This window comes from Metarhizium robertsii, assembly GCF_000187425.2.
Source record: "Metarhizium robertsii ARSEF 23 chromosome Unknown MAA_Scf_1, whole genome shotgun sequence".
Lineage (NCBI taxonomy): Eukaryota > Fungi > Ascomycota > Sordariomycetes > Hypocreales > Clavicipitaceae > Metarhizium > Metarhizium robertsii.
Genome location: NW_011942149.1, coordinates 3917794 through 3940735, shown reverse-complemented (window position 1 = coordinate 3940735; position 22942 = coordinate 3917794). Strand labels below are relative to the sequence as shown.

Sequence of the window (22942 nt, the reverse complement as noted above, 5' to 3'; positions counted from 1 at the left end):
GGGGGGCGCTTTAAAGCCTGCTTACCCGTTGTCCAAAGCAGGCACTCGGTTTACCCAGTCCCAGGTTGGAGACAATTGGCGCTCGCTGGTTGTCATCCAAGGCAGAAAGCCGCCGAACCCCGGGTTGGACTCGTTGAATTGCAGATATGTCTGAAGCTTTGTCTTCATGATGGATGCTGCAAGCTTGCGAGCCTTGGAGGGATCATCAGGAGTAAGGAAGCGAGCTGCTTTTTTAGAGCCAGCTACGGCGTGTGCATAGAGCATAATCTGGAGAGCCTAGGTGCATCAAATCAAGCTGTTAGACAAGTCTCTCTCTGTCATACTTTAGGGAAAACACCTGGGTATAGAGAGCTCCAAGTACCTCTTTACTGGCAGCACTGAAGGGATGCTTGTTCGAACGAGCTCCCGTCGTCCAGTTGAGCTGTGTTCCATCATACGTCATGCCATTGGCCGAGTTGTACGAAACATCATTTTGATGGAACTTGCCCTCCCAAAACAGGAGATCCTGTTCAAAGCCTGTCGGGTCCTTGAGCACATCCTCCTGGGACCAGTCAGCCACAAATCGACACCGGGGATACGGATTCGAAGCTTGGTCGGCACGAGGTGACTGAAGCGAGGGCAAGGCGGATGCCACTGTCAGGCCACCGGCCACCAGGAATTGAGCCACGAGTAGTGATTTCATATTCTTGCCAATGGCACAAATCGAAGGCTTGTAGAAAAAAAAGTAGCAATTGAAGTGTTCTGCCAGCCTGTCTGGTTGCGACTTTGTGTCCGTCTCCGTCAAGGCAGCTTCATTTATACTTGTGTCAACAACACCAGCAGGCGACGATGTTTGATTGCAACTGCAAACCAGCCTCAACTTGGTCGGAAAACGCACTAGCCAAGTTGACCCTAAAGCATCTCGGCCCCTGGCAAGCGAGCCCAATCAACACCAGTGACGGCCGCCGAGCCGTCGCCAGTGGTGACGGGCCGGCACAATTGACTCGAGTCCAACTTGACCCGAGTTGCACGTTAGCTCAATGTCGTGCACACAGTTGGCTGACCCCAGATTCCGCCCCCGCTCCAGCTGAAAGTCAGATGCGGAGTTTTCTTGCTCAATAAAAGTGTGGATCGTCCATCATCCTATCCTCCACGTGGCGAGCGACGCTCAAGACTGCGTTTGACCGACATAAAACCCCGAAAGTCCCTTGCTTCCTCGCCCGTTTTCCCCGTCCCAGGGCATTGCTCCTCCGGTCCCATCATGTAAAGGGTGAGCATCATGTCAACATGAGCAGCTCGTTGCAGGGCTCGCCTCCACGCCCTCTGTCGCCAATCCTGGACAAACCACGCCGCCAAGCGATCACTCGAGCCTGCGACCGTTGTCGCCGAAGAAAAGCAAAGGTGCGGCTTTATTGTTTATTTCTCCGTCGGAGCTTTCCATGGCCCTTGGGCAGCTACAGCTAACCTAACTCGAGTCTACAAGTGCGACTTTGACAACGCCGTGGGTACCTGCTCGCACTGCCGAGACACCAATGCTCGTTGCACATTTGACTTGCCTCTAGCCAAGCGCGGGCCCAAGTCGAAGAAGAGCACCGACTCGTCTATTCCGCCGGAGTCTGTGTCGACATTCTCCGGTCGAAGAGGCATACACCACGCGCCGCTTGTCGGGCGCCCTACCAGCTCGACCGCAGCAGCCACTTTCAAAAGCCCACCAAGCTCGTCGTCGACGACGCCATGGGAATCCTCAGCTCAACTCGCCGCTGGCGCCGGACTGTCTCCAGCCTCGACTCGAGACTTTGCTTCCGTAGCAAGTCCCCCAGCAGCGCATGGCGTTTCCGCGGTCAGGCGGTGGCGCACTTTATCCAGAGCCCTGTCGCTACGAAACAAGGTCCTTGAGCAAATGGTTGAGCGATGCTTTGGCCTCTTTTTCGAGTATCTCTATCCCCTCACTCCCCTGGTACACGAACCAAGTCTTCGTGACGGGCTTTCCATATTTACGTCACAGTCGTCCAACTCGGCGTTGCAGAACGCGCCACGAAATGGAAATGACGGTCTGGCCGACACTCTGCCCGCCTTGAATCCTCCGGCGTGGCCTGGAATTTCTCCCGACGTTGGCTCCGGTCCCGGCGGCGAGACGTTGGGATGTTGGCACGATGCCACATTCACCCTCATTACCGCCGTTTGTGCCGAGGCGGCGTTTCTTCTCCCCAAGGACCTCTTTCCCGAGGGTGAAACGGTGGCTGATCTCTTCTTGCAAGCTTCGAGGGACTGTCTGAACAGCTATCTGGAGGCGGACCTGGAAAACCCAAATGCAAACTCCATTACCATTCGGTACTTTCACTCAAACTGCGTCCATGCCGCCGGCAAGCCCAAGTACTCGTGGCACATCTTTGGCGAGGCCACCAGACTCGCACAGGTCATGAGGCTATACGATGAGACCTCCTTGGAAGGGCTGCCGCCCGTGGAATCTGAGCTGCGTCGCCGTGCTTTCTGGATCGTTTACATGGGCGATAAGTCAGCCGCCATCCTAAACAACCGCCCAATAACTATGCACAAGTATTCCTTTGAAACCGGAGTCACTACAGCATACCCAACCGGGATGGACAACAGGTCGGCCTCCATGGCAAGTGTCTCCGACGTCACAACGCCCCCCGATAGCCACGGTAGCAACTTCATCGCTGGATTCAATGCAAACCTGAAGCTGTGGCAAGCAGCTTCAGACCTCCTGATTCAAGTTCGACTCTTCCAAGACCAAAAGTCCATCGAGTTTGGCGCCGCAAACCGGCCAAGCCAAGCACTAACAGAGTCCGAGAGGCAGCGCCTAGACTCGCTCTTTGTACAATTCATCACATGCATGGACGATCTGCCCCCGTACCTGCAGTCATATACATTTGCCGCCGTCGGAGGCGCCAGCGGCCCCATCGCCGAAGCCAAGCAGTTCGTCATCCAGTGCGCAAATCTCCAGGTCTCCTTCCACTGTCTGCGCATGGTCATCACCCAAAAGTTTGAAGATATCGCCTTCTTTACCCCGGGGGCTGAGCAAGCCGACCTGCGCAAGACGGAAATAGTGAGGGACATGCTGAGGGTCATGCACGAGGCGCCGTTTTGGTCTTTGCAGGTCAACGGCGAACCATATGTACGCTTGCCGCCATAATCCTGTTTGACATTGACACACGTGTCAGAGTGGGCTAACATTTTACTTTTTTTGTGTGCTTGCAGGTAGAAAAGATTAGGCTCATTGGTGCTACGCTGCTGTCTATTATTCATCGTAATCAGGCGTCGCCGCTTGCGGCGCGAGCGAGAAGTGATTTTAGCGTCCTGCTGGACATTTTGACCAGGCTTGATTCAAAGGCCTCGGACGCTCTCAAGAGCACGTCCACTTGGGCCATGTAAAGGATTAAAAAAACAGGGAATTTGAGCATGGCTTTGGGTGTTTGGGTATTTGGATTCATGGTTGTTGGGAAAATAGCGCCTCATGTACAGGTAGAGCTGGACGGACCTTGGCTCGTGGATTTTCTATCTCGTCTCTGCAACTGTTTACATAATGTATGCAACTGCTGTATTTACCAGTCGTCCTTGGGTACACACTTTCTTGGGTTTATGCAATCTGTCCATATGCAGCATGTACATGGTTCTTTCGTGCGACCTTCTCCCAGACATGTGCAGCCCTGCCATGTACGGAAGAGCTTGAGAGCCGCCGTGGTTAGACGCATTAGCTAGTAGTGACGGAGAGTCCCTGTCTGTCCGTAACCATTTTCCTCAGCAGCAACGCAGATTGTTTGGGAGTGCGCTTTAGAGTCTTGTAATCGGTGAATGTAACGCCAAAGCGTGGGCCGTATCCATCAGACCATTCTGTGAAGCGGTTAGCTACAGATACTTGAGAAATGGACAGGAACGCACCGAGATTATCAAGAAGCGCCCAAGCAAAGTAGCCCTTGATGACAGCTCCGTCGTCCACAATGGACTTGCATATGGCGTCGAGATGAGAGCTGAAGTACTTGATGCGGTATGGGTCATTGACTGCCTCGTCGCAAGTCATCTTGTCCTCCCCGGGGCATGGGCAGCCATTCTCGGTGATGTAGATGGGCTTTCCGTATAGATTATATACCCGGGTCAGATGTTTCCGGAACAAGTCAGGGCAGGATCGCAACCAGTGTAGGCCACTCTCTTCGCCCACAGGAGTCCCTTGTTTGTCTTGCTGCAGCTCGTCCAGGTTGCCCACGAAGTCAGTATCCGATGCGGGCTCCTCTCTGTGCCGAGCAAACTGCGACGTGTAGTAGTTCATTCCGTAAAAGTCAGTCTCGGCTTCCTCCAGAAGGGCAACCTCGGATTCTGTAAAGAGCGGAAGCCGGTCGCCGAGTTGCTCGCGCATGCAGCTAGGGTAGTCCTTCTTCAAGCTATATTTCCCAGTTAACTCTGCCCGTTGAAGAATTGCTTCTGCCTCACAGTGGGCTGCTTACAAGATGGGGTTGGCGAACCAGCCAATGTGAAATTCCATCCGTCGCTCAGCAGCCTCTTTATCGCGAGAGTCTGCACTGTCCCAAGGTTCGTAGTAGTCGCCATTGAGTGATATGCCAATCTGACCTCCTTGAGAGGGCTTGAAGTCCTTGTTATAGGCGATGACAGCGCGAACATGGCTCAAAATCTGGGCCTTGCCTACAATCCAAGGCTCAGTGGCACTGTTGCCAGCGTCCGACTGGTCGTTTGTGCTGCTTCTTCCAGGCGCATTGCCGCCGGTAGAATATCCCTGTGTCTCGGAATCAGTCATTTGGTCTTGTCGCAAACAAATCTCTTAGTATTGGACGGCTTACAAAGATGGATTGGATCCACGGCTCGTTCAAAGTGATCCAATTCTTGACTCTGTCTCCAAAGCGCTCATAGCACACCCTCGCGTAGCGCTCAAAGTCCAACTGAGACTCTTGGACATCAAGCCAGCCACCATAACGATCATGCAGCGCCTGGGGGAGGTCCCAGTGGTACAGCGTGACCCAGGGTGTGATTCCTCTTTTGAGGAGAGAGTCGATGAGTCTGCTGTAGAATGAAATGCCCTCCTCGTTCAGAGGGTCATTTCTGCCACCTTGGGGAATAATGCGAGACCAAGATATGGAAAATCGGTACGCCTTGGCACCATATTTGGTGAGAAGATCAAAGTCCTCTTCATACCGGTGATAGTGATCGCAGGCAACATCGCCATTGGCTCCCTTGGTACGAGTTGGTTCGAGATGGCAGAAGGTGTCCCAGATGGATTTGCCTCTACCGCCCTCCGCGACAGCCCCCTCTATCTGATACGCTGCTGTCGCGAAGCCCCATTCAAAGTCGGCAGGGAGGAGTGAACTCTTGCTGCCCATTTTTTGTAAATTTTGTTGGTGTTGCGACCGCAAACAGAAGAGCCGGTCCCGCCGAAAGGATTCGTCGCGAGGGAGTGAAGTGAGCTGTTGTAGCCTTCAAGTGCTACTCTCTCCCGCCATACGAGGTTTATATCGAATATGTTCCATGAGAGACGAGGAAAATCGAATGATAACGATTGTTTCTGTCGCATTTGCTAAATTCGCTTCATCTCCATAGCGGGATATCAAGTAGTATTGTTCCGCGAAATTTCGCCGTCCAATTTCGCCGTTTTTCCGATTCCCCGAGCCGCGACCCACACCTTCTTCACCCCCCACGGGGAACCGTTAGACTCCTCGTCTCAATTTATCCCAGATTTCACGCTAGAGCCATGTATCAAGTGAATGATATATATACTTGGTCGAGATGACATTGTTCTCATCGTTTCGACTCAGTGTATCGATATCAGTCTGATCACAGTCGTTGGTGAGGGACCATCAAGTCTCCGGCCTCGTATTGTTGAAGCGTTTTTTTTCTCTCTCTCGCAACTCCTCTGTCTGCTCCAATGGCTCCCTCTGCTGCTCATACCGCGGATGGCATCCTTCCGCCTATCGATCTCAAGGCCATCCGTCCTTTTTGGAAGAGAAGAAACGGCATCCTGCTCTACTTCCTCCTTACTTCGTCGCTCTTCACGAGCGCTGCTCTTGGCATCGATGGGGTACGGTCTCACGTCTCACCACATGCATCCCCGGATCGGCAATTGTGCGTTTGTGCATAAGGCTAACAAGAGATGCATCCTAGTCCATGACCAATGGCATGCAGGTCCTGCCCACTTGGCAGGAACGGTTCGGCCACCCAACGGGCTCAAAACTAGGCTTCTTTGGCGCTTCCAACGCCATTGGCGGAGTGATACCGTTCCTCACGTTGAGCTGGATGGGTGACAAGTTTGGCCGCCGTGTCCCCACCGCCCTGGGCTCCCTGGTCATCATTATAGGCGTCCTTATTGAGTTCTTTGCAACGTCGCTCAACATGTACATTGGTGGCAAGATGGTTCTTGGCTTTGGGAGCGGCTTGGTGCAAATGACGGCTGCTGTGCTGGTGACGGAGCTAAGCCACCCCAAGGAGCGAGTCCAGGTGACGACGTTCTACAATACCTCCATTGTTCTGGGTTACGTCATTGGCGCTTGGGCAACGTATGGCTGTTTTCGGATCCCCAACCAGTGGTCGTGGAGATTGCCTACTCTCATTCAGATTGTCCCCTCTGCGTACCAGCTCGCGTTGATCTTCTTTTCTCCAGAGTCTCCCCGGTGGTTGGTTGCCAAGGGCAGGAAGGAGGAGGCAAGGGAAATCTTGGTCAAGTATCACGGCGAATGCGACCCCGGTTCCCCTGTGGTTGCGTTCGAGTTTGCGGAAATCCAAGAGGTTATTGCCAAGGAAGCCGAGCAAAACATGACCTGGAAGGAATTCTTCTCGTCCGTCCCCAACCTGAAACGAATCGGTCTCTGTTTTGCGACGGCAGTCTTTAGCCAAAGCTCTGGAAATCTGCTCGTGTCCAACTACCTGACCCAGATTCTTAAAGACACCGGCGTCAACGCGGACAAGGACATTACTCTTGTCAATGGCATGGTCACGCTGTGGCAGTACATGGTCGCTCTGACTGTCACTGCCATAATCGACAAGTTTAAGCGACGGACATTCTTCCTCGTTGGTTCCGGGGGTGTCGTCGTCACGTTCGTTGTTTGGACCATCGCTGCGCAGCAGTATCTCGAGAAAAATTCGCTAGCTGCAGGCCGTGTGGTGCTTGCCTGCATCTTCATCTTCCAAGCATTTTACACGTTTGCATGGACAAACTTGGTTGTCACTTACCCCCTCGAGGTCGTCACGTACCAGATGCGGGCCAAGACGTGGGCGTTTGTGCTGTTGACTATTCAAGTTGCGTCCATCTTTGGAGGCTATGTGAACCCAATCGGCTTGGAGAATATTGGCTGGAAGTTCTACATCTACTACTGTGTTTGGGTGACAATCATTTTCCTCGTCGTCTACTTCTTCTTCGTTGAGACTGCAGGACCAACACTTGAGGAACTCGCATATCTGTTTGACGGCGCCGAGGCAAAGATGAATATCATGCATGCGACAAAGGGAATAGAGGATTCCGCAGCGCACATGGAGGAGAAGCCAGGGCAGAAGTTGGTCTAAAAAGCGTGCGATGTACAGTAGCGTTGGTCTGCCAATGGATTGTCAGTCAAAATACAGTATAGTACAGTAGGATAAAAAATAATGTACCCAGAAGAAATTTTGCTGTTATAACCAAGACTTTTTATGCTTTACGTTGTGTTGATTCGTCACTGTCATCCGCCGCATCCTTGAATCAAAGCTTTTTTTTCCTTCCCGAACTCCATTTTCAAAACAACAGGTTTCGCTCCATAGATCTGGCAACAAGACACCACACACTCAACTAACTGCAATTTAGACGGATTCCCAAGCCAATGAGAAAATCTCAGTGCCCGCTCGAGAAATTCCGACTTCAGATTTTCCATCTGCACTCTTCACACTCGTACCAATTTTCTCTCCCTTTCTCTCCAATATGATCTTCTTGTCGGACGTCTCAGGAAGCTTGTAGAAGCGTCGTCCATGCCGGCTGAGGAACCCTTCCAACTTCTCCTGTGTGATGTCATTTTCACTAATATCACCACGCACAACGCCTTCTTCCAAGGCCATCAGTACGAGCTGAGTCGCAACTGGTTGAGTGAACACTCCCGCGGGAGCTTTGCCTTGCTCAGCGGAAGTTTTGGAGATGATCTGATGAGGTGCGCTATCACTTCCACTGTGTAGAATGATTAGACAAGGTGCGGTTCGCATCTAGAGTCCTGCGTGTTCTCGGGACTTACAAGAAGAATTTAGGATTACCACTGACCAGAGCCTTTAGAAGGGCATCTCTGTCAGTAGGCTTTTTGGGAATAGGCTTGCAGAAGGCAAACGGGTCGCAGCAAGCATCCGCTCCGATCAGATAAAGGTGATGGGCCGTAATCGTTGCTATCCATTGCATTAGTTTCGTTTGTATGTCGTCATCAAAAGAGTATCACATACCGCCAACGGTGGGACCGCAGGCCTTGACTGCTTCAACAGCTGCAGAAGTGGTGCAGTGTTCAAGCTAAATATGTCAGTCGTGTATAACAGAGATTTCTTAGTGATTACTCACGACAATTCGAAGACGGGGAAAGCGTTCATGAAGCTTCTTGAGGGTCGGCAGGAACGCTTCCTCGAGAGTTGTATTTTCAGGAGCAAGAGACTCCAAGACCTCACCATGGAGGTTCAGCACTGCCGTTGATAAGACTCATGGCCACAAATCATAGAAGGGGACAAAGGCATCATACCCATATCGTTCTCTTCCATGGCAGCAAATGTAGGGTAGAAGGCCTCAACATTGGCAACGCCATTTTCAGAGTTGGTAGTGACACCTGAGGAGGTTAGCATTCGCTTGCAGGCAGTCAATACGCATCAAGCCTTACCCTGGGGATACATCTTGACACCAGTGATACCGGCGGCGGAGGCCTTGGCAATCACATCGGGGGTGACAGAAGGATGGAGCTACGCTTCTGTTAGAATGTCCAAGCCAGAGTCTACAGAGAACCGCGTCACATACGAATAGAGACATAAGATAGTGAACATTTGGATCGATCTTTTGCAGCTGAGCCTTGTATTCTAACGCCTGTCAATTTCAAAGTTAGCGTTTGGCTTCTTCGGTCATGCCGCGTTTGTTGCCCCATTATATCAACGATTCAGATATCCAACGTACTCTTTCGACAGTTGTAATGGGGGGAACCTGAGTAGCACCAAGATTAAAATGTTTCCACGTGAAACCTGACGTCACAGCGGACAGGGGACAGGCAACGGGAACGAACAAGGTTCGGCATACTATTTGAATAAATCAGCATTGTAATACATCCATTACGTACTACTTGTATATGAAAAAATATGGATTCTTACACAAAGACGGTGTCAACTCCTCCCTGTCGGACAGTAGGAGCCACGAGCTCCATGAGCTCGGCCTGTCGCAGATGCACATGCATGTCCGCCGTGGGCGGCAGCTCGAGCCGTTGCGTGGTCTTCAATTGCATTTTGCAGGATAGCAAGTCGTCTCGGTGTAGACTGGTACTCTTGGATGGAACATGAGATGATGGACAAATTGGAGACAAGCTGCCAAAGGTAGGGATGGTGGCGTGGCGGGGTTTAGGAGGGGCAAAAAACTCCGGCGTCACGTGCCACCAACTTTAGTCCTCATACTTTCGTACCTACCAATGACTGATTGACAGTTGTATTGACTCCTTTCTTGTTTCGTGCAGGGTATAAGTATTGAGTGAGGTTCTCTGGCAAGCGGACCTTGATGTACCACAATTAGACTTGAGACATAGTTGGGTACTAGGTAGGAAGGTGATGCACGAATTATCCCATCCCTGCCCATGGGCAACCAGTTCGGCAGCCGGCAGTGGCCCGAGCAGTCCCGTAGTGCCAAAAAGTTGGCTTCATTGCAGTTTTAACGAGTTCGGGCTCGCTTTGGGTCGCCGGAATTGGTGAACAACAAACGCAGCTTGGTCCGAGTTTGCAGATATTTGCTTCCGACGTACGGAGCAAACCTCCCCCTCCATTACTCACAAAGAGTCGAATGATTTTGAAATTGCCCAAAAAATCATGCGCTGCATACGCCTCCTCCTTTGCTCCGTCCTTGATGTCGTGTCTGCTTCATTTGCAGACCACCTGCCCTGTTGCCTTGGCCTCTGTACAGGAAAACCGAGGTTGATGAACTTGATTGGCTCTCGAAAATGTCGTCGGTCCGAGATGCCCTGGAGGCTTTCTAGAAACTGCACGAAGCTAGTGACGCTAGACTCACCCGACCAAAAACATTGCGCCAACAACAACCAACAGCAACAAGCCCTGGCCACACTTGACGGTTGTGGCACCCGACCCTCGTCCACTCCAAACCATCGGCCGTTGAAGGCAAAAAGGATAATTCATTAGCCGTTGGCACGAGGCTGGGCGCCATCTCTCATCGTTTTCTACTACGTTGCTCTGCCGAAATCGTTGCAGATGTGGCTGCCAAGATGTCCTCAACGTCAACCCCAACCCCAACCACCGGTGAAAATGCCTCAACCAACCCGTCGTCGTCGCCCGCGACAGCAGAAATTAGTGTGGCACGGGCGTGAAGCCGCACTAATTGAGCCTGGTCCACTTCATTTGCCGGCCCGATCATTTTGATGTGCGCCCAGGGCGTAACACGGGCCGTGGACTTACCACTTGGCGATCTTCGCTTTGAGCATCTCGGTCTCATACCACCACCACCTCCCCCCAGACTGCATAGTTCTTTGTTTTCTGACTTCATTGGCCCATTTCACTCATAGATACCGTTGAAAACACATCCTCGTTCATCGGCGAGCCCGACCGCGATGTCGGCAATCCGCATTCAACCACACCACTTATTACGTATATTGGTTTCAAACGTCTGGTGACATCCATTGTCAAATGCGGCCTACCCATCGATGTGTTGACGCGATTCCAGCACCCTTGTCGGCCACTTGTTCGGTCGAATAAAGAAACATACGAGTCAAGAAACAGGCAGATATTACTATTCTTCCCTCTTTCCACTACATGCTGGGGTCCCCATCTGGAGCCCCAGGCCCCCTCCACAATGTAACCCCCGACCAACGGCATAAACACCGGTTTTAAGTAGTAGTAGTAGTAGTAGTAGTGACAACAAGGCTTTTCTTTTGCGGACATGATCATGCCAGATATAAAATGCCACACAGACCCGCTTGGAGTGGCAATACGAACCGTAGCATCTTCAGTCGCAACTCTCCTCGTCCATCACCGCTTTTGTCAACTTCAACTCCAGCCGTCAAGCCCGTCCATCACGCTTGATAACCTTGTTCTGAGAAAGAGCTGCAAACTCATATACAATGGGTGGAGGTGGCAACGACAAGGCCGAGGCCGAGGCTCTCGAAGTCGCGCGTGCCGGCGGCCACCAAGTAGATACGTTGATTGGGGAGATGGAGCAAGAACTCGAGGCTTCCGGTGGCCTGAAGCGAGGCTTCTTTAACCTCGAGTTTAAGGATCCAAAGCACTTCACATGGCTGCTGGTAGCGTTTGCCAGTATGGGTGGCCTTCTTTCCGGGCTGGATCAGAGTCTCATTTCAGGCGCAAATCTGTACCTTCCAAAGGACTTGGGTCTCACGCCACGAGAGAACAGTCTAGTCAACTCCGGCATGCCACTTGGTGCAGTGGGCGGTGCGCTGATCCTGTCGCCTGCCAACGAGTATCTTGGCAGAAAAGGCGCGATATATCTGTCCCTGGTCTTGTACACTATTGGAGCAGCTCTAGAAGCTGGTGCTATTGACTTTGGTATGTCACCTTGTACAGTCCAACCATGACCCACGTACTGACGACGTGGGTTTTCATCAAAGGCATGATTGTCGCGGGCCGTGTTATTCTGGGTCTCGGAGTCGGTTTAGAAGGTGGTACGGTTCCCGTTTACGTTGCAGAAACAGTCGAACGCCGCATCCGTGGTAACCTGGTTTCGCTGTACCAGCTCATGATTGCCCTTGGAGAAGTTCTTGGCTATGCCGTTGCCGCCATATTTCTCAAGGTCCCTGGTAACTGGCGATATATTCTCGGCTCCTCCTTGGTATTTTCTACCATTATGTTTTTCGGGTATGTTCATACTACATTCCTTTTTTGTTTCAGAACTTATGTGACTGACAGCTGGGTCCTCATAGAATGCTCTTCCTGCCCGAAAGCCCTCGTTACCTCATGCATAAAGGCAAGGCTCTTGATGCCTTCAAGGTTTGGAAACGTATTCGAGGTGTCGAGACGACCGAGTCCAAGGAAGAATTTTACGTAATGGCTGTCGCGGTACGTCAAGAAGCCAGCGCTGTTACAGAGGTGGCCAAAAATCGACGCTTCCCGTGGATGGACTTTTTCACGTACGTATCCCAAGGTTTTCACGGCACTGGGGCATAGTCTGATAAAAGTCACAGTGTACCTCGTGCTCGCCGAGCCCTCATCTACGCGAACATCATGATTCTCCTGGGGCAGCTCACTGGTGTTAATGCCATCATGTACTACATGTCTGTATTGATGAGCCAGATAGGATACGAAGCCGAAAAGGCCAATTACATGTCCTTGGTTGGCGGTGGTTCCTTACTGATCGGCACAATCCCGGCTGTTTTCCTCATGGAAACTTGCGGTAGACGGTTCTGGGCCATCATGATGTTGCCGGGTTTCTTTATTGGCTTGGTGCTGATTGGTATTGGATACCAGATCAACATTGAGACGCACACCATGGCTGCGGAGGGCTGTTATCTCACCGGTCTGATTATTTACATGGCATTCTTTGGTTCATACGCTTGCTTGACATGGGGTAAGTCAAAAGGCGTGAGGCGTGCAATGAATAGGTTTTTGCACTCTTGTTTTCCAAGTCAGTCCACTAATACTTGCCGTTTCTAGTCGTGCCGTCCGAAGTCTACCCAACGTACCTCCGAAGCTACGGCATGACCACTTCCGATGCCCTTCTCTTTTTGGCCTCCTTCATTGTCACCTACAACTTCACTGCCATGGAGGAGGCAATGACGCGCACTGGCCTCACTCTTGGGTTCTACGGCGGTATCGCTGTTCTCGGCGAAGTCTACCAAGTGTTCTTCATGCCTGAGACAAAGAACAAGACACTGGAGGAGATTGATCTCGTGTTCCAGCGACCAACCATGGATATTGTGAGAGAGAACTGGGCCGGGGTGAAGGAGAACATGACGGATCTATGCCACGGACGTTTCCGAAAGGTCTTTGTTGCCCAGACTGATCGCCGACCAAGCGTTGACGAGTTGGAGAAACCAGTTGCGTAAGGCGCAACTTGGAACCACCTTAAGAACGGGCTGCAATTCAAGCCAAGAGGAGTAGCTCATGATTGACGATAAATTTTTGATACATTTAAGACAATCTCAACAAGGTATATATGGGAAAAATCATGCATAAATAAATTCTGGAACCGGTGGTCTGCTCTCATGGCAATGTGTAACCACCGTCGGTGACTAAATTCCTTGAGTCTTGTAACACATTATCTTGGAAAACATCTTTTGTGGGAACACTTGCCCACCATGTAGCTGCTGGCATCACTCGCAAAATATGCACAAGTTCCCTTCAATTCCGTTCGGTCACATAATCGAGCTCCTGGAGCCAGTTTGAACCAAGCATCTCTCCGTGTCCAGATATGCACGTCAATATTGTCGATTCTGTCAAATATCGCAGCAAACTCAACTACACGCTCCCTCGATAATTACTTTTAATGTATCTTGCTGTGCCTTCTTCACCAACTCGAATGCTTCCTCTGCCTGCTCAAACTTGAACCTGTGCGTTATTAATTTCCTAGGCTGGATCTTACCGCTGGCAATTAGTTCTACAGCTCGCGGATAACAGCCGGTGGTATATCTGATGGATCCCTTGATCGTCAAAGCCCTGATACACGCAGTTGTAATTGGAAAAGTCACATTCTCTGGGCCCATTCCGGTCTGCACAAACGTGCCGCCCTTCTTGGCAGCGAATATTCCAGCCTGGATACAGAACTCGGCACCAGTACATTCAAGGACCACATCTGCACCATCTCCAAGCCCGAATTCAGCGATGATGGTTTCGGCGACGGCTCTCGACGCCTGCACGGGATCTTGACCCTCCACCGGTTTCGACTGGCTTAGAAACACGCCATCGGCGCCAAACTCTTTCGCAAAGTTGACTCTTGATTGGGAAATGTCAACTCCAATCACCCTGCTCGCCCCAGAGGCTTTGGCCACAGATTGACAAAGAAGTCCTATCGGGCCGCACCCGAAGACGAGGACCGTCTGTCCTGCGCGCAAATCTGCCACTTTATTCACTTGAACTGCAACGGCGACGGGCTCGACCAGGGCTCCATCTTCTGCAGTCATGTGTTTTGGGATGGGGTACGCGTAATCACAAGCGACAATGTAATACTTTTGCAGCGTCCCATCGTGAGGCGGCGTGGCCGCGAACACTGTATCCCCGCAAAGGTTGTAGAAGCCCGATCGGCAGTAGTCACATCGACGGCACGGCACTCCAGGCTCTATGGCTACGCGGTCGCCAACTTTCACGTTCTTCACTTTCGACCCAACTTCGACCACGACGCCGCAACTCTCGTGCCGCAGGACGATGGGGCTCTCCAAGACAAAGTCGCCAATGCGTCCTTTCCGCCAGTAGTGCACATCACTGCCACAGATACCAGTCCGCTCTATGCGAACACGAACGTCGTATTCATCTCGTAGACTTGGTACGGGCCGGTGTTCGAACGAGACGTTTCTGATGGATTGGAGAACGAAAGCCGGGTTCTAGGGGGCGTCAGTGAAGCACAGCGATGAAACGGCGACAATAACCCACGGTGTCTGCCATGCTAGAGTCTATTCTACGCCGCAAACTATCAATGAAGCATGGTTTTCTTTGTGGATGGAATGACCTCGACATCGGGTTGATTCAAGTAGACCTGAGCGACGCCCAAGCTGCGGGGAAGCAGATTCCTATTCGGGCAAGAGGGTAACCGCCCGCTCTCTTCCGGGCCGCACCATCGGCCCCACATGCCCGGAGATCAGTCCTCCGGCAATTACTTGAGCAAAAACGAGTGTTTCCCTGCCACACAGAAACAGCCCTGACCTGCTTCTGCTTCTACTTCATTCAACGCCTCGCCAATCCAGAGCCAAACAATGGAAGACACGTACAGAGCTCTGTCGGAACGTCTTCGGGTCAAATGGGCCGAAAAGAAGGCTCTCGGCCAGGCCCGTCTCGTGGTTGCCATCGCCGGCCCCCCGGGGTCCGGCAAATCCACCATGGCGAGCAAAGTCGTCGAGCACGTGGCGCGATCCGACAACGCGCCGTCGATAGTCGCCGTGTCCGCAGACGGCTTCCACCTCTCGCGAAGGGCGCTGCGGGCGCTGCCCAATGCGCAGCACGCTCTGGCTCGGCGTGGCGCTCCGTGGACGTTTGACGGCGAGGCGGCGGCCGAACTGGCCTGCCGACTGCGGACCGAAGCCGGGCGCAGTGCCGTGTCTGCTCCGACGTTTGACCACGCCCTCGGGGACCCTGTTCAGAACGGGGTGACGATTGCGCCAGAGACGGAGATTTGTATATTTGAGGGCAACTACCTGCTGAGCGACGAGGCGCCGTGGAGTACTATTGGCGATGTGGTGGATGATCGGTGGCTGGTCAGGGTCGATGTCGAGGTTGCGAAACGGCGACTTGCCGCACGCCATCTTGACGCTGGGATTGAAGAGTCGATGGAGGATGCTGTTGCGAGGGCGGAGAGCAATGACTTGGTCAATGGGGAGTATGTGATGGCACATAGTTTTGGGCGGCATGATGTCTTGATTGACAGCGCTGAGGGGTAGGACTGCAGTGGCATGGAAGCGCATCTCCGAGTATCCTAGACTCTGTCTATTTTTGTACATGGAGATGATTCGGTATTTATTTCGCTTTGTTGGTCGCACGGTGCTGTTGCTTGCACATATTTTATCCGTTTCTTGGCGCCTGTGTATGATCAACTCACGCTGCTTTATGGTAATATCGGCGGTTTTGATATAACTACATTTTGAGGCATCCCGTAAGACTTGGACGGCCTGGGCAAACACGCCTCAAATGTGGAGATTCCAATTCAAGACGGCAGAAGCAGCGGCATGAAATGACGGATCAGTTGGATGAGAACATGAACACTTGGCATAGTCCTCTGGTAGGTCTCAAACAGAGAGATTTCTCATTCTAACGGAACAAGTTTGGCCCTCGGGCAACTCCTGGAGCCTCACATGACGAAGATGCTTGGATGCACAAATGGAACTATCCATTGTCTGTACACGGGGCTTATGTGGGCGTCGCATCTTATAGCTGTCTTACAGAGGCCATGCTTGATGGCTTCTTCCGCCACTACCACGCCAGCTATCCGATTTCCCATGAGCCGGCTTTCCGCGCCCAGTATAACGAGGTCATCTCGAAGCCGTCCCCAACAGCAGAAGACCTGCTCCGTCTGGGCTCGTCTCGAATCGAACCCTGCAAAGCCAGGATACCTCCGTATTTTGCACAAGGCACTCCGGTGACCAGGTGACTGCATGTGTGTCTTTTGCTTTACAACAAGATGATGCGCGGGCCAAAACTCGCGGTCAACTGTGAATTTCCATCTCTCACCAAGGTCCTACCTATCCAACCCGGCCAAGCCCCATGAGCGACATTGAAAAGGCCGACGAGATGGAGTATCGGTTTCGAAAACAGGACGGCATACTCGTTCTTCCTTGACCGCGTCAAGGTCTTGTTCGTCGGGGCCCGTTTCCTCCCACGTGTGCGTTCAATGTTGATTCCAGGACGTCGGCGTCGAGGGATAACCCTACCCTTCATGCAGGCGCTTGACAGGGCTGCCCCTCAAACATGAGAGACATGGAGCGAGGACCAACCGGCGTTTATTTCTCGGCGGTGTACGGAGGAATAACTAGCACTGGGTAGTCATACCGGAATCCGTCTGATCAAGCTGGTTTCCGTGTCCCTGCATGCAAGTGATTGGGCATCGCCGCCACATCTCGTCACCGACATGTGACGGTCACACACACACGGCACACATCCCAAGGCATGAGGAAGCGTCGATCGTGGGCTCCATCACATGACCGTGGTCAAGGACGAAACGGACATGGAGCTGGCACACGCCCATCACGGGACGCTCTTGCCTCCGTAGAAGTGCTGTGAACGCCGCGGCTGATGCCGGCAGATTGTCTAGTACTCTGCCGGTGGGTGCAGAGTATAAAGCCACCTGTCTTGCCCTTGCACCAGACCGTCTTCACAGCCCGTTTGGTGGAGGCCAGTGATTGTCGCTATTGTCTCCCGCCTTTGTCCTCGCGATCGGCAAGCCTCCCACGCCCAGACGTCTGGACGCTGTTCAAATCAGGTTCCTCGTCCAAACTCAAAAGCCACCCCGGTCGGTGCAGCGACATCGGCTGCGCCCGTTGTTACCCGCTGCACGCGCCGCCGCCCGTGGATGTTTGCATGTTTGGACCCCGACGCATGACCTCAAGCTTCAGCCATTGCCACTTGGGTGTTTGGCAAACCAACACGTTGGCGCCCTCGGCCAGCCAATACGCGGCTGGGACAACGGAAGCATCTCCTCGGTATTTATTATCATTACATACAAACCTCTGGGGCCGCATGAAGAGGCAATTTTGCGTTTTTGTTTTCCCCTTCATCATCATCTCGCTTGGCCCGTCGACAGCCGGCAGGACGTCGTTCACCTTCATACTCCGCAGCCAATATTCTTTCCCCACGACAAGGGCACATGCACGGAACATTGAACGAAATTAACTCCATCTGCTTCTCAACACGCATCGACAAGTATTCTCGAAACTTGCATAGTGGGTTTCAACCCCACTCAAGCGTCTTGACTCGACGGCCTTGAGTCGCCGTCTACTCTGTACTCTGTTCACGAGAGAGAGAGCCCTTGTGCGCATCCGCCCAGCAACAAACAGTCAAGCACAACCTCGTCTTTTTCTCTGCTCAAGATTCATCCCAGCTTTACAAACGAGCCCATAAACCCCTCATCGTCAAATCCCTGGAGCCTCCTGCTGCGCCCTCTCCCGCCCACATTTTCACCCACCACCCCGGCTCTTCACGCATCACGCATCACGGGTACTAGTACCAGTCCCTGGCGCCGCCTTCATCATCAACACGCAATTCACCCATTGGTCATTCGTTTCGCTCGTCTTTCGGCCGGGGCCAGACCTACCGGTTACCTACCTAACCCACAAAGACTGCCACCAGGACTCACCAAGACGAGAAACTAGCTGAACAATACGGAGACTAAGCGGATACGCTTATTCAAGCCTGATTCACTGCAGAGCACCGAGTACGGAGTAGTATTAATTATTCATCCAGTACTTGTCCTGTTCACCGCCGTCTGTTGCTTGGGCTTGTATTCCCCTGCAACCACCCCCGGTTCACACATACGGTTCGAATCGGTGCAGGCCGCCCGCTTTGGTTCCTGGTCGTTTTATAATTTAAGAGCATCTGGCTGCTGCTCCTGCTGCCGGTGCCATTTCATCCCCTGTTATCGCGTTGCATGGCCTTGCTGTGGCCGACGACACGCGACCGGCTCCGTTTATTTCGGTCACTTCTTTCTTATACCCTGTCGAGGCCCTTGCAGACCGCAACTTTGAAAGCATCACCGCACCCTGGTGTCGTCTCCCGAAACCCATCTGGACCAAGCTGCAGGGCCGTCTGGATTTCATTGGACGAAACGCAAGGATTCGGGGTTTTGGGTAAACATCTCGTTTTCTCGGGGGACCAGGCTTGGAATGACTAGTCGTCGTTTCCCCAAACACGTTGGCCGTAATTCCCAAGCTCGTGCCAGTTTTATTCCCTTTTCCTTTTCTCCTTCTTCCTCCTCTTCTTCAAGCCCTAGGCCAACTGGATTGGTTGACTGCTGCTGCCCCCCAAAGCAGCTCTCGTGGACTGTCCGCTGCACCATCTTCAACCCCCCTCGCCCGATATGAATCCCAGGTTTAGCCTTGCTGCGTCGTCGGACACGACCTACCACAGCTTCCACGACATCGAGCTGCAAGAGCCGCCGTCTCCTCCCCGCTCAAGAGGCGCCATCGACTCGGGCCGGGCGGCGGACGGCGTGAACCAGCCCATCCAGCCCGCACCGCCTCCCACGGCCGTCAAGATGCAGCGGCAGGACTCGGGATACGAGTCACACCAGTCTGGTTCGGCCCGAAACTCCCTCTCCCACCCGCGGCCGGTCCCTCCGTCGCGGCGCACGTCCACTGTGTCTTCCACCGGCGGCGCCGTCACCACGGCCCGGGCTCGCACGCGGCCGTCCACGCGCAGATCGGCCAAGTCGTATCCCCAGTCCGGCGTGCCGTCTCCGTACTCTCGGCGCAGCAGCGGAAGCGCACAGCCGCCACCGGGCTACTTCCAGTTCCCTGCCCCGGACCTAGTCGAGCTCACCGAGACCGCATCCCGAGTCGAGCCGCCGCCGCCTCACCTGCCGCCGCCCACGACACACTACTGGACGAGCGACAGCACCCGCCGGCTCGAGTACGCCGCCATCGACGCCGCCAGCCGCGGTGTCAAGGGCTGGATCAGGAGGCACCTCGTCCCGGACTGCTTCACGCCCAGACACGTAGCCTTTGACGACGACTCGGGCAGCGTGCGCCGTTACAGGTTGGAGCTCGAGGAGGAGCAGGACGAGAAGGCGTGCCCCCGGGTCAGAGAACGCCGCAAGGGGTGGAACTTTTTTTCTCTGCGGAAAAGCAGCACCATCTGATTCTCTCAAGGGGGAGGGCGTACTCTTTGTTTTGGGCATCTTTGTTTTATTTCTTTTGTCAGCATTGCATCGGTTTCTTTTCAGCACGGGTGCATCTTGTGGCGTTTTATATACCCTCTTCCTCCTTTTCTTTTTTCAAACGTGAACCTTTTAATACTTGGAAATCGCATGGGAATGCGCACTCGGTTTGCTGCGCAAGATACAGAGAATGAATAGCATAGTACATGATATACATACAGGATGGGATGAAGACAGACGCATATTTTCCAGGATGCATGGCATTTATACCCCCATGTCAAGACACATAGCATACAAATACAGAATATGATGACGATTCAACATGTACGTGGTTCGAGACACGTATTCGTGCCTTTGCACGAGGGGCGCCGATGTCAACCGACTTTTATCCCGAGTATTGGGGTGAAGATGCCGAGTTGCGAAATTGTAAAACTTCTCCCTCAGTAGCAATTTCATCCGGCAATTTTCAAAATGGATCTCTGACAATGGTTTTATATTTAACCCAAGAAAGACGCATGGTATTAAGAGTCCGCTCCTTCAGTTCCCACGTTCCTGCACCACTGCGAAACCAATACACTTCCATGTCAGCAAACTGACTACCGCACCTATTTCAACTCAAATTACAACCGCATCAAAGGCCTTCGAACCGGCTCGTATCCAAACTTGTTCCATCCTCACAACACCAACCCTCACTCCCTCGGTTTCACCTTGGTCTTAAACCCAATCGGCCTAACGTTGAACCACCCATCCTTCTCCAACTTATACTCGGGGTCTGCCATTTCAAAATCAACCTTTTGCAGCATCATGGCTAAAACCAGCACGCTCCATTGCCAGGCGTGATGCTTGCCGATACACTCCCTCTTCCCGTTACCAAACCACTTCTTCGCACCCTCGGGCAACCGCTCGAATTGCTCGCCCATCATGCGCTCTGGCTTGAAGGCCAGCGGATCCTCAAAGACAGTCGGATCGCGGTTGACCCCGGCCAAGACGATAATCATTGGCTGATTGTGGGCAACTTGGTACTTTCCGCCGGCTAGTTGGACGGGTGCCTTGGAGTCGCTGGGGAGGGGCTCAATGTTGAAGCCGGGCGCAGGGGACGACAGTCGCAAAGACTCACGGACAATGGCTTGCACGTACTTTAGCTCATCCAGTTGCTCGATGGAGATGTCGCCTGCTCCCACAACGGCGTCGATTTCCCGTCTTGCGCGGCTAATCACGTCGGGGTTCCTCAAGAGTAGCAAGATGGCGGAAGTGAGGAGGCATGGCGCCGTGCTGCTTCCAATGGGCATGGAGACAATCTCGTCAATTATTTGTGAGTCTGTCAACTTCTTCTTGGTCTCAGGGTCTTCGTTGTTCATCATTGCGGTGAGGACATCTTGGCGCGTAGTCGGGTTGTCCTTTCGATGCTCAACGACGTCGGCTGCGTACCTCCGCATAGTCTGAATGCTCTTGTTGAATTTGTTCCTGTAGACGAGCCAGTTCACCAATGAGAGTCTCGTCGGCCGCATCATCGCCTCAGAGGTTGAATCCTCCATTCCTTTCAACATTGGGTGCTCTGGCCCTTCTAGGCAGTTCAGTTTTTGGCCGAACAAGGTCAAGGTGACAGTTTCGAGGTCGAGTCTTTGGAGCTCAGAGAGTGGTGAGATGACCGTGTTCGCTTCGAGATTCTTCCATTTCGCAAAGAGCTCATTGGCCAAGTCGCGCATCTCTGTAAAATTTTGCTGCCCAAGAGCCTCCGGGGATAAGTGTGGTGCAATGATCCGATGAGCAATCCCCCAGCTTGACTCATTCTCAAACGCAGTGAACAGAGCATCATGTACAGCCGCCCGGATTTCGACTATTGGCCCTCCAACATACTTCCTGAATCGCTTTTGATCACACAATTCTTCGGTGAGCGCCACGCTACCCACAAACACAATTGTATGGCCCAGAACTGTGATCTGGAAGATCTCTCCATACTCTTCAGAGAGCTTGTTCAACGATGCCCAAGTATTGCTGGGAGTAATGTTGAAAATATTACCCAGCAGAGGCACGCCGGGAGGTCGAGGAATAGGCTGCGGCATTGTTGATGGTTACACAAAGCTGTTGTGAGAAATACAAACGTCGCTTTGAGCAGAATTCACTCTAGACCATGGCTATGAAGACGCTGCTCGCTTCTTATGTGCGAAAGATGGACCAAAACTACATGCAGAAAGAGGGGAGAAGCCCGTCTGGTCATCATGGGAGGCAGGGCAACCCGACAGCTCGTCTGCAGCCACTGCCGAATCAGCACAATGAGCTCAATCGAGATGATTACAGCCAGCCACATGCTTTGACACTCCGGCCGGGAACCACGTAATTGTTTCTTCATCCCCCCTTGTCACTGGCCTCCGATGTAGTATTGGTCAGTTAGAACGCTGTGCTCAGTGGCTTCAAAAGGGGATTCAAGACATGCTCCAACCGAGTCGACCTCCCTGGTTAGCAGCAAATCGCCCGTGGCGGAAAAGAAAACATGACACAAATCGCATTCCAGCCATTGTCAAGGCCTGTCGGCACATTTCACGGGGCTTGCAGTAGCGGCCGTACAGATCCAGGGTCCAAGTGGTGATATGCGAAATAACGGAGAACCAATTGGCTGGACCATATCCAGCCCGTCTCTCTTGGGAGCATCTGCAGTAGACTAATGCTGTGTCATCGCAAAAGCGACTGTTGTCCTTGGACCAGCAGTCCCGTGCGGTCGACGCCGGCCTTGCCCAATTTCTGCTCCAGCTGCTCTGTTGCATTCTTCTTCGTGTCTGTGCAACCTGGTTCAATTGCTGGCAGCGTCGACAAAACGCCCCCTTTTCTCCATCCGGGAGGCACAACAGTGCATTATGCTTCGAAATACTCCATATTGGAAAAGGGAATAACCTACAGCCAGATGGTAGTACAAGCGTTTGTCTCAATGGCACTCCCTCCAGTCTTTGAGACCCTCCCCCAAGCAGAACGTGGAGGCTGGCCCTTGGTTGTCTGACATCTCATTCGACTCACATACGGAGTACCCTTCTTGGCTTTCTGATGATGAATTTCAAATGGCCACAGAAAACAGAGCTCGGACAAATTCGTAGAGGCTTTTGGTCGTCGGCAAAGCGAAAGCAGCAAAAAGCAGCGTGAAGCTCAGTCCTGTACTACCTTGGTACGTACCTGAAGTTCAAGGGCTGCCACGGAAGTGGGTCCTGCTTAATCATCATACACAATGCGGGAGCTGTCATCAACGCGCGCCACCGCGGGCCTCCTTACACGTCGTCTTCGGCGACCACCCCG

At 52.8% G+C, this 22942-nt stretch overlaps 10 protein-coding genes across 10 annotated transcripts in view; 5 read left to right on the top strand and 5 right to left on the bottom strand.

Annotated features, from left to right (window-relative positions):
- Window positions 1-682, bottom strand: part of MAA_02333 (uncharacterized protein) — a gene marked incomplete at both ends in the record, with an annotated part of 2101 nt that extends 1419 nt beyond the window's left edge. Inside the window, 2 exons of the mRNA XM_007820331.1 lie at window positions 26-276; window positions 362-682. Of these exons, the coding sequence (XP_007818522.1) occupies window positions 26-276; window positions 362-682 (572 nt within the window). The remainder of the gene's footprint in view (window positions 1-25; window positions 277-361) is intronic.
- A 584-nt stretch (window positions 683-1266) lies between these two features.
- On the top strand, window positions 1267-3133 carry MAA_02334 (Zn(2)-C6 fungal-type DNA-binding domain protein; the record flags this gene model as incomplete). The annotated part of the gene is made up of 2 exons (XM_007820332.2): window positions 1267-1380; window positions 1463-3133. The coding sequence occupies 2 exons, from the start codon at window positions 1267-1269 to the stop codon at window positions 3131-3133; spliced, it is 1785 nt and encodes a 594-aa protein (XP_007818523.2).
- A 558-nt stretch (window positions 3134-3691) lies between these two features.
- On the bottom strand, window positions 3692-5327 carry MAA_02335 (glycoside hydrolase family 1 protein; the record flags this gene model as incomplete). The annotated part of the gene is made up of 3 exons (XM_007820333.1): window positions 3692-4376; window positions 4440-4726; window positions 4791-5327. 3 exons carry the CDS (start codon window positions 5325-5327, stop codon window positions 3692-3694), a joined length of 1509 nt encoding a protein of 502 aa, XP_007818524.1.
- A 542-nt stretch (window positions 5328-5869) lies between these two features.
- Window positions 5870-7500, top strand: MAA_02336 (Major facilitator superfamily domain protein; the record flags this gene model as incomplete). Its single annotated transcript, XM_007820334.1, has 2 exons — window positions 5870-6022; window positions 6106-7500. 2 exons carry the CDS (start codon window positions 5870-5872, stop codon window positions 7498-7500), a joined length of 1548 nt encoding a protein of 515 aa, XP_007818525.1.
- Window positions 7501-7770: 270 nt separating this feature from the next.
- MAA_02337 (amidohydrolase 2) lies at window positions 7771-9422 on the bottom strand (the record flags this gene model as incomplete). The annotated part of the gene is made up of 10 exons (XM_007820335.2): window positions 7771-8128; window positions 8193-8337; window positions 8392-8455; window positions 8504-8622; window positions 8679-8762; window positions 8814-8892; window positions 8948-9013; window positions 9101-9127; window positions 9207-9219; window positions 9292-9422. The coding sequence occupies 10 exons, from the start codon at window positions 9420-9422 to the stop codon at window positions 7771-7773; spliced, it is 1086 nt and encodes a 361-aa protein (XP_007818526.2).
- A 1833-nt stretch (window positions 9423-11255) lies between these two features.
- MAA_02338 (General substrate transporter) lies at window positions 11256-13193 on the top strand (the record flags this gene model as incomplete). Its single annotated transcript, XM_007820336.1, has 5 exons — window positions 11256-11697; window positions 11760-12006; window positions 12072-12278; window positions 12333-12715; window positions 12802-13193. The coding sequence occupies 5 exons, from the start codon at window positions 11256-11258 to the stop codon at window positions 13191-13193; spliced, it is 1671 nt and encodes a 556-aa protein (XP_007818527.1).
- A 408-nt stretch (window positions 13194-13601) lies between these two features.
- Window positions 13602-14745, bottom strand: MAA_10698 (uncharacterized protein; the record flags this gene model as incomplete). Its single annotated transcript, XM_011412416.1, has 2 exons — window positions 13602-14684; window positions 14734-14745. The coding sequence occupies 2 exons, from the start codon at window positions 14743-14745 to the stop codon at window positions 13602-13604; spliced, it is 1095 nt and encodes a 364-aa protein (XP_011410718.1).
- Window positions 14746-15053: 308 nt separating this feature from the next.
- On the top strand, window positions 15054-15734 carry MAA_10697 (HhH-GPD domain-containing protein; the record flags this gene model as incomplete). Its single annotated transcript, XM_011412415.1, has 1 exon — window positions 15054-15734. One exon carries the CDS (start codon window positions 15054-15056, stop codon window positions 15732-15734), a length of 681 nt encoding a protein of 226 aa, XP_011410717.1.
- A 3128-nt stretch (window positions 15735-18862) lies between these two features.
- Window positions 18863-19642, top strand: MAA_02339 (uncharacterized protein; the record flags this gene model as incomplete). Its single annotated transcript, XM_007820337.1, has 1 exon — window positions 18863-19642. The coding sequence occupies one exon, from the start codon at window positions 18863-18865 to the stop codon at window positions 19640-19642; it is 780 nt and encodes a 259-aa protein (XP_007818528.1).
- A 707-nt stretch (window positions 19643-20349) lies between these two features.
- MAA_02340 (Cytochrome P450 CYP541A4) lies at window positions 20350-21723 on the bottom strand (the record flags this gene model as incomplete). Its single annotated transcript, XM_007820338.1, has 1 exon — window positions 20350-21723. The coding sequence occupies one exon, from the start codon at window positions 21721-21723 to the stop codon at window positions 20350-20352; it is 1374 nt and encodes a 457-aa protein (XP_007818529.1).
- Between the last annotated feature and the right edge of the window lie 1219 nt (window positions 21724-22942).